The 14,306-nt window shown below is 35.2% G+C and overlaps 1 protein-coding gene across 7 annotated transcripts in view; it reads right to left on the bottom strand.

Annotated features, from left to right (window-relative positions):
* Positions 1 to 14,306, bottom strand: part of LOC124235685 (zinc finger protein 33B-like) — a 33,984-nt gene that overhangs the window by 15,664 nt on the left and 4,014 nt on the right. For 4 of the 7 annotated variants that reach the window (XM_046654029.1, XM_046654030.1, XM_046654028.1 and 1 more), the window contains 2 exons: positions 2,034 to 2,160; positions 1,684 to 1,779 (listed from right to left, as the gene is read on the bottom strand). In XM_046654029.1, coding sequence (XP_046509985.1) covers positions 1,684 to 1,779; positions 2,034 to 2,160 — 223 coding nt within the window. Of the gene's footprint in view, positions 1 to 1,683; positions 1,780 to 2,033; positions 2,161 to 11,856; positions 11,986 to 14,306 lie in introns of all 7 variants that reach the window. The other 3 variants (XM_046654026.1, XM_046654024.1, XM_046654025.1) reach the window with 1 other exon arrangement.

Raw genomic sequence — 14,306 nt, forward strand, 5'->3', positions numbered from 1 at the left:
CACAGCTCAGACTACGTACTTTGTCCCTGAAAAGTACTTTGCCAGTTCCTTTGAGTATCAGAAATGCTCTTATTTTCTATCCATCTGCTGATACATACACTCCTGCTTGATTTTTTCAATGATTTTGCAGCTTTTACACTTGTATTGATTTGGGATTTCAGATATCCTCTAGTGTCATAAAATGGAGTCTCTGTTGCTCATTTTCCTTAATGTTTCTGAATGATTTGCAGGCACAGAGAGAGAAAATGCTGACTTACACCTCCTCCTTCAAAGAATTTCACTCTCCTTGAAACACTACCCTCACTTGACTCCAGGATACCGCATTCCCTGTCCCCCCCCTCACCCCTAAACTGCTTCTTCTCTGCTCTTTGCTGAGTTTCCTCACTTTCACGACTTCTGAAAGATAGTGTTCTCAGGGAGCAACCTTAAGACCTCTCAAATCTGTCCCTTCCTACCCCTAAGGAGAGGATATCTAATCCCTTAGCTTTAAATACTAAATTTAAAAACTTTAAATATACCATAAGCTGGTAATTTACATCTACATATACCAAATATAATTTATATATCTAATTTATAATTTTTATTTACCCAATAAATTATCTCCAACCTAGACTCTTTCCCTAACCACCTCTGCTTATACATCCAAATGCTTATTCACATGTAAACTTAGATATTTTATAGTCATCTGGAACTTGGTATGTGCAACTGAAACTTCTAATATCCCTGCAAAACTGTTACTCCCCAAAATTCCATCTTGGCAACTGGAACCTATTCATCCAATTGCTGGACAAGGTCTTTGCAGTCAGTCTTTACTCCTCTCTTTCTCTCACATCCTTTAACCAATTCAACAGCAAATCTTATAGGCCCCACTTTCAAAACAGATGCAGAAGCCAATTGCTTTTAATCTTCGTCACCACTTCCACCCAAGGGTAAGCTACCATCACCTTCTCATAGATTGAAATACTGTCCTGACTGATGTTCCTGCCTTCATCCCTCTGCCCCCTATATTATTTTCTTTGCCCACCAGCCAGAGAAATCAATTTAAAAGATAAAACAGCACATGATGTTTATCAGGTAAAATTATACTAACTGCTTCTCATTTCACTCAGAATAAAATCAAAGTCCTTATCATGGCCCAATGGCCCTACATAATTTGAGCTCCCATTACCTCTATAATGCCAACTCTTACCACTCTTCACACACTCATTTCCCCCAATCCACACTGACACTTGTGAGTGCTCAAAAACACTAAATACATTCCTGCCTCGGTGGACTGACATTTCATGTTACTTCTGCCATCAAGACTCCCCATGATTCTCACCCTCATTTCAATCAAGTTGATATCATCAAAAAGGCTTTTCTGAAGCTCCTTTCAAATGTATAACACTGCATCATATTTAACCTTCTTTAATTTCCTTGCTATTTTATTGGCATATTATATGTGTGTGTATATGTGTTGTTGTTTGTTTTTTATCTTTCTCTCCTTATCAGAACATAAGTTCCATGAAGTCAAGGACAAAATGTAGTTCATTGATGCATTTCCAGCACCTAAAACTTTAGTGACACACAGTAGGTACTCAATATTTGCTGAATGGAAAATGAACATACGAGCAAACACTTGAGAATAAAAAGACTGCGCACCATGTCACCCGGTGTCCATCTGTTTAATACTCACTAACTCACCTGGGTGGCTCTGGCTTGAGGACTCTTCCTCTAATATCCAGAGCTGTTCTCCCCGTTCCAACTTGAAGATCACTTCCGGTTTAGGGATGCAATATCCTGTAAATGGGAAATGACATGAATTGGGCTAGGCTCATGGACCTCAGGGCCTCTGAAGAAGACAGAAAACGAAGCTTCAGGGGCCAATTTCAATCTTGAAAAAGAAAACATTCTTCATGGAGTCTCAACAGTCCTTCTGCTTAACACCCTGAATCTCAAACTTAAATATCATTAAATTCAACAAAGTTCCCACAGTTTTCAGCAACCAAGAAAGGATGTGCACACTAGGAGTCTACATGGAAAACAGTCCCTACCCACTGAGACGAGGTGGCTGTAGTTCTCCAGCATCACGTCCCTGTACAGGGTCCTTTGAGCAGGGTCCAGGTGCTGCCACTCCTCCTGGGTGAAGCCCACAGTCACATCCTCAATTGATAAGGATCCCTGAAACAGCATATTTACGTTCCAATTTAAGTAATCAGAACTGGAAGACATGAAAAAGCTGTATGAGAACTGTTATGATGCTCACTATTTAGAGATACCAGAAACTGTGTTTATGGGATGTTGACTTTTATACTGTACTTGCTTAGAGAAGGAGAAATCATAAAAGATATTCCCCACCACTGTAATAAGTTATCAGTATCGCACTATGTGCCTATGTGCCATAAAGAACTCTCCTACTTTGGGAGAATTTGAAGAGAAATAAAACAATGTTACCGTTCTTAAGGAGCATTAGTTTGATAAACAGACACAAACATATAAGCATACAACACAATAAGATATTACTATTGCGAAAAGATGTGCAAAGGTGACTGAGGTTACAAAGGGGAAAAAAGTTCTATTCCTGCTATTTGGGTGGTTTTGTTCACTGAAGAGGTAAAGCTTTGAGTTGTTAAACAATAACAGAGTAACATTCATGAACCTGGGGCAACAGTATAACCACAGACACATCTCAAATATGTAGTTAAAGGAAAAGCAATCAGCACATAGGAGGGTACTTTATGGGACTATGACAAGATAAAGAGCTAAAGAGGTATTCAGGCAATAAGTTACTGAATAATTTTGGACACAACTCCTATAGAATATGGGTGTCCAAAATATTCAGTTACTCTTCCATCTGGGAAACATTTTTATTTATAAATTGTAAACTTATATTGTCAATTTATATATTAAATTTCATTCTTATGTTTTTAGATTAAAATAAATGTAAGTAGGCATCTGAACATTTTCTTCTCAAATGCGAATGGACTATCTTACAGCTCCTACATTACATATCCCTCACTTAGGAGATGACTACTGTGGATAATCATGAGCCAACAGACATAAGCAGAGACAGAGAAGTATCATTCCCAGGTTATCAAAACAAATAGCTTGTAAATACTCATGGCATATACTGAGAATTGCAAAAGAAGAAGTCAAATATTAGGTAAAAAAAACTGGTCAATTGGAAATAATAGGTCAAATAGAGTAAAAATGAACTAGTGCAATAAAGCAAGAAAATGATATAAAAATTATAAAGATTAGAAAAGAATAAATAAAGCTGTTATTTGAAGATGTCATAACTCTTTATGAAGAAACTGCAGAGACATCTACAGACTAATTACTAGAACTAAGAAGTGAGCCTAGCAAGTTTTCGGATGCAAGCTCAATATATAAAAATCAACAGGATTTCTGGATACCAGCAACTAATTGATAGTTTTAAAGTACCACTTACAGTAATATCAAAAACATGAAATACTTAAGTCTAACAAAACATTGTCCAAGACTATTACACAGAAATTATAAAGGATTATTGACAAAAACAAACAAATGAAGGGATATACTATATTCATGGATTGGACAACTCAATATTATAAAAATCTCAATTCTCCCCAAATGCGTTTATAAAGTCAAGACAATCCTTATCAAAAACTTAGCAGACGTTTTTGTAGAAACTGACAAGTTGATTCTCAAACTTATATAGAAATTCAAAAGATCAAGAGTAGACAAAGCAATCTTGGAGAAGAAAAATTAACTGGGTAAATTCACACTAATTATGGTAGGCAGAATTCTAAAATGACCTCCAATGACCCACACCCTTATATAATCTCCTCCTTTCTAGTATGGGAGAGACTTGTGTTCCTGTGATTATGTTACATTCTAAGGCAAAACAAATTTTGCAAGTATAATTAAGATCTCTTAATCAGCTGGCTTTGAGTTAATTAAAAGGGAGATTGCCTTGGGTGGGCCCAACCTAATTAGGTGAGTTTTTTAAAAGAACGTAAAATATCAGAGATGCTTCTACTGGCCTCAAAGAAGAAGCAAACTACTGTGGGTTCTACAGCTACATAGAAATGAATTCTGTGACATGTATGGAAGGGACCACAAGCCTCAGATAAGGAGTCCCTGGTGACACCCTGATAGCAGACTTATGCCTAAGGAGAGTACCTTGCTAACCTAGTCCCAGAATCCTAACCCACAGAAACTATGAGATAATAAATTTCTGTTGTTTTAGACTGCAAAGTTTGTGGTAACTTATTATGAAGTAGTAGAAAACTGACATACTAGTGGATATAAAGATTTATATAAAGTTAAGAGTAATTTAAGAGAAGTTGGTATTGGTGAAAGAATAAACCGAAAGACCAATGGAACCAAATTTATAGTCTAGAAACAGACTCACAAATATGGACACCTAGTTTATAAAAAAAAGTGTCACAGTAGAACAATGAGAAAAGGACTGTCTTTTCAATAAACCATGAAGGATTAAATGGTTATCCATATGGAAAAAAACAAACGACTTCAATCTCACATAATATGTGAAAATCAATTCCATATGGATTTTAGATTGAAATGTGATCAGTAAAACAAGAGAACTTTTAGGTAATAACACAGAAAACTATCTTCATGACCTTTAGACAAGCAAAGATCTTTTAAGCAATACACCAAAAATACTAACCATTAAGGAGAAGACTGAAATAAAGTGGACCACATTAACATTAAGAACTTCTATTAATCAAAGGGAAACCATAAATTAAAAAAAAAAAGTAAATCAGACAGTAGGAAATTTGGCAACACACTGAACTGATAAAGGGATTATTCCAGAATATATAAAATACTCCTAAAATAAATAACAACAAGACAACCTAATAGAAAAACGAGAAAAGGACTTGAACAGTCACTTCACAAAAGAAGACATCCACATGGCCAATAAACATGCCAAAACGTGCTCAACCTAAATAGCCAACCACTGGATGAAAGGTTATTGGGAAAGAGGACATTCATATAGTCTCAAAGTTTCACCTGACAAACTATTAGCTTACTAAAGGGTGGAAAGAACATCTACTGTTCAGATGGAGATGTCTGATGGCATTACCAATAATGGTACAATCTGACCTTATAAGAAGCATGTAATAAATGGAAATAATAAAAATATATAATCTGAATCTAATCATGAGGAAAAACATATAAGTCAAATACAGATGTGAGGAGCATTCTACAACAGTGCTTCTCAACATGGTTGCACTGCCTGGGTGTCACCCCTGGGTTTCTGACTTAACTGATATGGAGTATAGCCTGGGTATAGGAATATTTAAAGAGCTCCAGATGATTCTAAAGCATAGTTAAGTTCAAGAATAACTACTCAACAGGACATGTGACCAGGACTTTCTAAAAACATCCATATTACGAAAGAATACAAAGGCATGATCTTTGATTGAATCTTGAACCCAATAAAGTCATAAAGAACACTTTGGGAACGAATGGGGATATCACAGATAAAGAGAGAGAGAATATGTGGTTAAAAGGCTTATAACAGTTAAATCTAGGTGAATGAGCATTTTTTAATTTTTTTAACTATAAATACTTAGGCATGAAGTTGTAACAAGAAAGAAACAAAATCTACATAAAGAAAACTATCAAATCATTCCTTAAAAAAATTATATTTGAAGAAACTCAAAGCTAGCCCATGTTCTCAGAACGGAAATCTTAGCATCGAAAAGATTTCAGTTCATAATGTTACTAGAGCAATTTAATACAGTCTCAAAAAAATACCATCAAGCTTTTAACCCAGAGAAACACAAGCTGAGTAGATATTTTAACTGGAAGAATAAGCAAGGAAAGCCAAGAAAAACCTGAAAAAGGAGCAATGAGAGATAACCTATCAGATATAAACATATTACAAAGCTCCCATAATTAAAATAATGTGGTACAGGCAGATAAATAGAAAGAGATATCAAAGGAAAGAAGCTCAAATGCACCTGGAATTTAGTAATGATACAGACAGTGTCATAAAGTAGGAAAAAGAATTTTCATTAAGAAATGGTAGGGTAACTGAACAGATAGGTTAAAAAGGATAAAATAAGATACATTCTCATCTACACATCATGAAAACTCCAAATGGATTAATCAATGTTAAATGTAAAAAAGAGATCCTACAAAATTAGAAAAAAAGTTGGGTGAATTCCCCTATAATTAAAAATGAATAAAACTTCCCTAACCATGACTAAAACTCTAGATTCAATAAAAGAAAATATCAATAAATTTGACTACATAAAATTAGAAATTAAAAAAGTAAAACCCTCTGCATAATTAAATAAATAAACAAAACTAAACTAAAAAAGACAACCTAGGAATAAGTATTTGCAACTTACATGACAAAGAAGCGTTAATATCCCTATATAAAGAGTTCCTAAAAATATAGAAGGGGAAAAACCCAACAACCTGATAGAAGTATGACTAAGAATCATAAACAGAAAATTCACAGAACAGAAAAGCAAACACCACCAAAACTTAGGAAATCAAGCTCATTCTTTAAAATAAAAAGAAAAATGTAAATAAAAATTACAGCAAACCATTTCACTCCTATGGGACTGGCAGAAATCCAAAAGAATAACAATACAAATACTTAAGTTTAATTTGCTATAGGCATAAAAACACCCTCATATCTTGTGGTTGAGAAGACAAAATGATCAACTACAATGGCAATATTTAGCTAAATTACCTATGCATTTACCACTTGATCCAGAAATCCCACTTCTGGGAATCAACCACAAGGACATACTGGCCAAAAAAGCAAAGATGTAGGCACAAGGCTACCTCACCACTTATATTTGCAAAAGACTAGAAATGACCCAAATGTTGATTAATAAAGAACTGGTTGAATCTATTATGTTGTATTCACACAATGGACTGCTAAACAACTGAAAAAAGAACTAAGGAATATCTCTACATAGTGCCACAGAATGAACTCCATAATGTATCATTATGTAACGAAATTAAGTTTGAGAAAATCAAGTATAACATGCTAGTTTTTATATAAAAAAGGGACAAAGAAAGATCTACAGATGGATCTGCTTATGTTAAAAATAACAATACAGGGGCTGGCCCAGTGGTGTAGTGGTTAAGTTCACGTACTCTGCTTCAGTAGCCCAGGGTTTGCAGGTTTGGATCCTGAACATGGACCTACAGAATTGCTCATCAAGCCATGCTGTGGCAGCATCCCACATACAAAATAGAGGAAGAGTAGGACAGATGTTAGCTCACGGCCAATCTTCCTCAACAACAACAAAAATAAATAAATAACAATACAAAATGAATGGTCACCAGCATAGGGTGAGGGAAGAAACAAGAAACAGGATGGAGGGGACAGGGATAGAAGTTAGACCTATCTCTGAATATATCTTGCTATAATTTATAGTTCATCTTTGGAAATACAAATTTTTTTTATGATTATAAAAAATAATTTTCAGAATGAAAACAAAACCCAAAAAATAAATAGCAAATGAAATAAATGAAATCTAATTGTGTCACAATTTAATGTCATACCACTTAGGATTATCTGTGCTAAATTTAAAACAGGAATGCGACTGTACATCATAATGGAAATATACCCTAAGGACAAAAGAACTACAAAACCCCCCCCCACACACACACAAAAATAATCCTGAAATAAAAAGCAAAGACTATGAAAAAAAGATCCATAAATCTGACCACATAAATATGTAAAACTTTCATACAACCAAGGATACCATAAAGTTAAAAGATAAGACAAACCTGGAGAAGATATCTGCCACAAATATAACAAAGGATTACTATATAAAACTCATGAAGGATATCTGTAAATTAGTAAGAAATACAGAACAAAATCAACAGGAAAATATGTACAAATATATAAACAAACATTTCACAGAAGAAAACCAAAAGGCCCAATTTTACTCATAATCAAAATGCAAATCAAAGACAAATCAAAACAATGAGGTTTTCATCATCCACCAGATTGGCCATAATTTTTAAATGACAGTACCGATTGCTAGCAAGGAGGTAAAGAAAGATGTATTATCATATATCAGCTGGTGAGAGTGGTACGGTCACTTAAGAGACCACTTTGGCAGTACTAAATAACATCGGAAGTTCTTACTTTTTATGATCCAACAATTTAATCATGTGTATATGCTCTGGAGAACTGCTTACTCTTACACAGAGAGAGAAAATGTTAAGACATGTTCACTGAAGTTTATACATAAGAATGAAAAATGGAAATGACATAAATGTCTTCCAGTGAAGAAATGGACAACTAAAATGTGATATGGTCTCATTATATTATATTATACCATATACGTCGTATATGTATTAGACAGCATTAAAAAGAATAAAATATTAGTCAATTTGGATAGATCTAAATTTAGTGCAACATTAAATTTAAAAAAAGAGCTGTAATAACATATGTATCAAATGAGATGGTCTACATAATTCTAAAAAGCAAATAAAACAAAAATACATACTCTTCCATGATACATATATACATTTCTGTCCACTTACACAAACAGAAGGAGAAGTCAATGTATAGACACAAATAGAACAGAACAGTGAGTCGAGGATGAAAGCCCAGGTGTGGTGGGCTGAACAATGGCCCTGAAGATGTCCATGACCTAATCCCCAGAACCTGTGAATATTACTGCATATGGCAAAGGGACTCTGCAGATGTGATTAAGAACCCTGAAAAGAGGAGATTATCCTGGATTATCCAGGTGGACCCTAAACATGATCATAAACATCCTATAAGGAAGAGGCAGAGAGAGATCCTACTACAGAAGGAAGAGGAGATGGCACTGTAAAGACAGAGGCAGAGACTGAAGTGACGCACTTTGAAAATGGAGGAAGGTGGTACAACAGCTGAAAAATGTAAGGAAATAGAATCGTCCCTCAGAACCTCCAGAAGGTACCAGTCCCGCCACCACCTGGATTTTAGCCCCAGAAGACTAATTTCAGACTTCTGACTTCCAAATCCATAAGAGGATAAATTTGTGTTGGTTTAAGCCACTAAATTTGTGTTAATTTATTAGCTATAACAGGAAACTAATATACAGGGAATACATTATTTACCAAGAGTCAAAAAGACTCCATGAAGGAGACATCACTAGAAGGGTAGGAAGGGGGTTGCGTGGAGTGACAGGGGCCACCCGTCCAGGCTTTGCAGAAGAGCACAGGCTTCAAATGCTCAAATGCTGCAGAAAGGTCCAGTAACTCAAAAACTGCAAAATATCATTGGTAACAGACTTCGGTCAGGGAAAACGGCAGAGTAGGGAAGTACGAGGGCCCCACTCCTCCACAGAAACACAAAAGAACTGGCAAAAACTATCAGAATCAATTTCATCAGAACTCCGGAAAACAAAGGTTTACAACAACCAAGCAAATGATTAATTAAAACAAATGCAACTGAAACCTGGTAGGAGAGATGTGTGCTGTTTTAACTTACCCTTGCTTCCTGTCACCCTCAAGCTGTATTAGTTAGCTATGGCTGCCATAACAAAGTACATAGATTGAGTGGTTTAAACAACATAAATTTGTTATCTTGCAAATCTGGAGGCTAGAAGTCCAAGATTGAGGTGTCAGCAGGGTTTGTTCCTTCTGAGGGCTGTGAGACAAGAATCTGTTCGAGGCCTTTCTCTTTCGCTTGCAGACAGCTATCTTCTCCCTGTGTCTTCACATCATCTTCCCTCTGTAAGTAACTGTGTTCAAATTTTCCTTTTATAAGGACACTAATCATACGGGATTAGGGCCCACTCTAATGACTTCAGGAGACACAATTAAACTCATTTCACTGGCTCAGCAGCAGTCTTGAGGATGGAATCCTATATTCTTGGTGTGGATTCCTGGTGCCAGAGAGAGCAGACTGGAGCTGGTTGTCAAAGAGTTGGGATTGCCTGTTTTGACCTGTCTGGTGAAGACCTGAAAGACTAACACAGAATGCTCAGAACTCTCTCATACAGGAAAAAATGACTACATGGAGAGCATCTATTGAAAACATGCAAAGACAAATGAACCAGTTGCTGCCACTGGTGCAAAGGATATAAGTTGGAGCAAACAACAGATATGCCACAAAAATGTCTGGGAAGAAAAGCTGGGGAGTGAAATGCTTTGGGGCTTTGAAAAGTTTCCATATATTCCTGGAAATCTAGACAACACACACATATCCAGGACAAGGTACATGTTCAAAAAAATGCAAAAAGATCCTAAGCTCTCACTTCTGGAGGACCAAGTTCTGCACCAGCAGGACATGAGGGTGAGGAAAGACTTGTAAACGGTGTGGTGTTGAAGGTATGCTCTAATTCACCCAGACCCAACAGCAAGTAGTGGGAGACTTTTGGCTTTGTTGGCTCTAGGTTTAAGGAAATCTCTGGTAAATCACTAATTGACACCAGGCAAATGGAATAGAGACTTAGGTAATGACATGCAACAAAGAATACAGTCTTCACAAAAATATTCTAGAAATTCACTAAACAACAACAAAAACTTCACCTCACACAATAGTGACAACTCTAAGGGAGAGTGGGGGAAGATCCAATTTCTGAGCTACCACATTATAATATTCAAAATGTCCAGTTTTCACCAAAAAATTACAAGGAACTTAAATGAGAAAGTACAGCACATTCATAAGAAAGAAGAAAATTAATACTTTCTCTGGGGAGGCCTAGACTTTGGACTTACGAGACAAAGATTAGAAATCAACTGTCTTAGACAAGCTTAAAGAGGCAAAAGACAACATGGACAAAAAACCAGAAGAGTGAAGTTCCACCAAAGAGAATATCAACAAAGACACACGAAGTATAAAAAGGAACCAAATAGAAATCCTGACGTTGAAAAGTACAATAACTGAAATAAAAAATTCACTAAAGAGTTCAACAGCAGATGTGGACAGAAAAAAAAAATCAGCAAACTAGAAGATAGGTAAATTGAAATTATATAGTTTGAGAAGCAGAAAGAAAAAAGAATGAAGAAAGACAAACAGAGCCTAAGAGACCTGTGGGACACCACCAAGCGTATCAACATTTGCATACTTGGAGTCCCAGAAGTAGGGGAAGGGGCTGAAAGAACATTTGAAAAATAATGGCTGAAAACCTCCCAAATTCGATGAAAGACATGAATCTACACATCAAAGAAGCTCAAGAAACTTCACAGGATAAACACAAAGAGATCCACACTGAGACACAGTATAATCAACAAAGATAAAAACAAAAAGAGAATCTTGAAAGAAGAGAGAAGTGATTCATCATGTGGAGGAGATCCTCAAAAAGATTAATAGCCAATTTCTCATTAGAAACCATGGAGGAAAAGAGGCAGTGGGATGACATATTAAAGTGCTAAAAGAAAAAACTTGCAGTGAAGAATTCTATATTTAGAAAAACTCTTCTTCAAAATAAAGAAATTAAACCATTCTCAGATAAACAAAAGCTGAGGGAGTTCCTTGCCAACAGATCTGTCCTAATAGAAATGCTAAAAGGAGTCTTCAGGCTAAAATGAATGGAAAACAACCCAAAGCCATTAGTAGAAATAAAGAACACTGTTAAAGCAAACCATAAAGGTAAATATAAAAGCCAGTATTATTATATTTTTGATTAATAAGTCCTCTTTTCTTCCTACCTGACTTGAAAGACATAAGCATAAAACAATGATGACAAATCTATGTTAAATGGGCACACATATTTCTAGGTCTTCTCTAACAAATTCCCACAAGCTGGTGGTTTATAAAGAGAAATTTATTCTCTCACAGTTCTGGAGGCTAGAAGTCTGAAAGCAAGGTGTCACCAAGACCATGCCCCCTCTGGGACTCTGGATAGAATCTTTCCTTGCCTCCTCCTAGCTTCGGATGGTGGACAGCAATACCTGGCACTCCTTGGCTTGCAGGTGCATTACTCCAATCTCTGCTTCTGTCATCACATGGTGTTTTCCCTGTTTGTCTCTATCTTTTTGACATTGTAATATGGTAAGAAAGATATATTTTGGTCTTTGTCTCTGGCAGGAGAAAGGAAATAATAAAGATTAGAATAGAGATAAATGAATAGAATAGAAAAATAGAATTAACAAAATGAAAAGTTGTTTCTATGAAAAAAAAACCCAACAAAATTAATGAACCTTTAGCTAGATTGACCAAAAAAGGGAGACAAGACTCAAAATATTAAAATCAAAAATGAAGTGGAGATGTTACTACCGACCTAATAGAAATAAAATGGGTTATAGGAGAATACTACACACAATTATATGGTGAAAATTTAGATGAAATGAATAAACTCCTAGAAACACACAAGTTACCCACTGACTCTGGAAGAAATACAAAATGTGACTAGTAAGCAAAGAGATAATCTTTTCAGGATAAAATCACTCAGTAAACTAGGAATAGAAGGGAACACCACCACATGATAAAAAGCATTTAAGAAAAACCCACAGCTAACATATTTAATGGTAAAAGACTGAAAGCTTTCCCACTAAGATCAGGAACAAGACAAGAATACCCACTCGGGCCACTTCTATTCAAAACTCTAAAAGAAGACCTTGCCAGAGCAAATAGATAAGAAAAAGAAATAAAGGCATCCATATTAGAAAGGGTGAAGTAAACTATCTCTATTTGTAGATGACATGATCTCATAAACAGAAAATCCTAAAGAATCCACAAAAACCTATTAGAGCTAATAAACAAATTCAATAAAATTGTAGAACACAAGATTAACACACAAAAATCAGTTACTTTTCTATACACTAATAACGAACAATTTAAAGTAAATAAAGAAAACAATTCTATTTCCAGTAGCGTCAAAAAGAATAAAATACTTAGGAATAGAGTTAACCAAGGAGGTCCAAGACTTGTACATTGAAAACTACAAAACTTTGCTGAAAGAAATTAAAGATCTAAATAAATGGAAAGACATTCCTTGTTCATAGAATGTAATACTTAATATAGTTAAGACTGCAACACCCCCTAGTGTTTACAGATGCGATGGAAAAGTCAATAGCCTTTTTTCCAGAAATGGACATGATCTTCAAATTCACATGGAATTGCAAGAAACTTCAAACCACCAAAACAATCTTGACAAAGAACAACAAATTGAAGGACTCATATGTCCTGACTTTGAAAGTTGCTACAAAGCAAAAGCATCAAAAAAGTATGGGACTGGCATAAAGATAGATAGATCAACCGACCAGAAAAGAAAGTTCAGAAATTTCCATGCATCTATGGTCAACTGATTTTCAACAAGGGTGCCAAAACCATTCATTGGGAGAAAAAATAGTCTCTTCAACAAATGGTGTTGGGACAACTGGATATCCACACGCAAACAAATGAAACTGGACCCATTCCTCACATTATACACAAAAATTAACTCAAACAGATCAAAGACCTAAATATAAGAGCTAAAACTATAACACTCTTAGAAGAAAATATAGGAGTAAATCTTCATGATCTTAGATTTCACGATGAATTCTTAGCTATGACATCAAAAGTACATGCAGCAAAACAAAAATAGATAAACCAGACTTCATCAAAACTAAAACCTTTTTCAAATCAAATGAATATACTATCGAGAGAATAAAAACTCAACTTACAGAATGGGAGGAAATATTTGAAAATCATATATCTGACAAAAGTCTAGTAACTGAAATACTCTTACAATACACAACCCAATTAAAAATGGACAAAGGACGTGAATAGACATGTCTGCAAAGGAGATAAAGAACTGTCCAGTAAGCACATGAAAAGGTGCTCATTAGTCATTAGGGAAGAGCAAATCAAAACCACAATGAGATACTACTTTATATGCACTACGATAGCTATAAGTAAAAAAAAAAGACAATAACAAGTGTTGTTGAAGATGAGGAGATACTGGAACTCTCATACATTGCTGGTGGATATGTAAAATTATGCAGCCCTTGTGAAAAAGAGTTTGGTGGTTCCTCAATAAGTAAAGAATATAATTAACATATGACCCAGCATTTCTACTTCAAGGTAAATACCCTGAAGGATTCAAAGCAGATGTTCAAACAAAAACTTATACATGAATGTTGACAACAGGACTATTGACAACAGCCGTATGGAGGAAACAACCCAAATGTCCATCAACTAACAAAGAGATAAACAAAATATGGTACATCCATATAATGGAATATTATTCTGCTATAAAAAGAAAATGAAATCTTGGTGAAAGGGTACAAACTTTCAACTATAAAATGAATAAGGTCTGAGGATCTAATGTATAACATGCTGACTATAGTTGGTAACACTTGTATTGTATAACTGAAATATGCTAAAACAGAATTTAAATATTCTTACCAAAAAAAGATAA

The sequence above is a fragment of the Equus quagga genome, chromosome 2 (genome assembly GCF_021613505.1).
Source record: "Equus quagga isolate Etosha38 chromosome 2, UCLA_HA_Equagga_1.0, whole genome shotgun sequence".
In the NCBI taxonomy this organism is placed as follows: domain Eukaryota; kingdom Metazoa; phylum Chordata; class Mammalia; order Perissodactyla; family Equidae; genus Equus; species Equus quagga.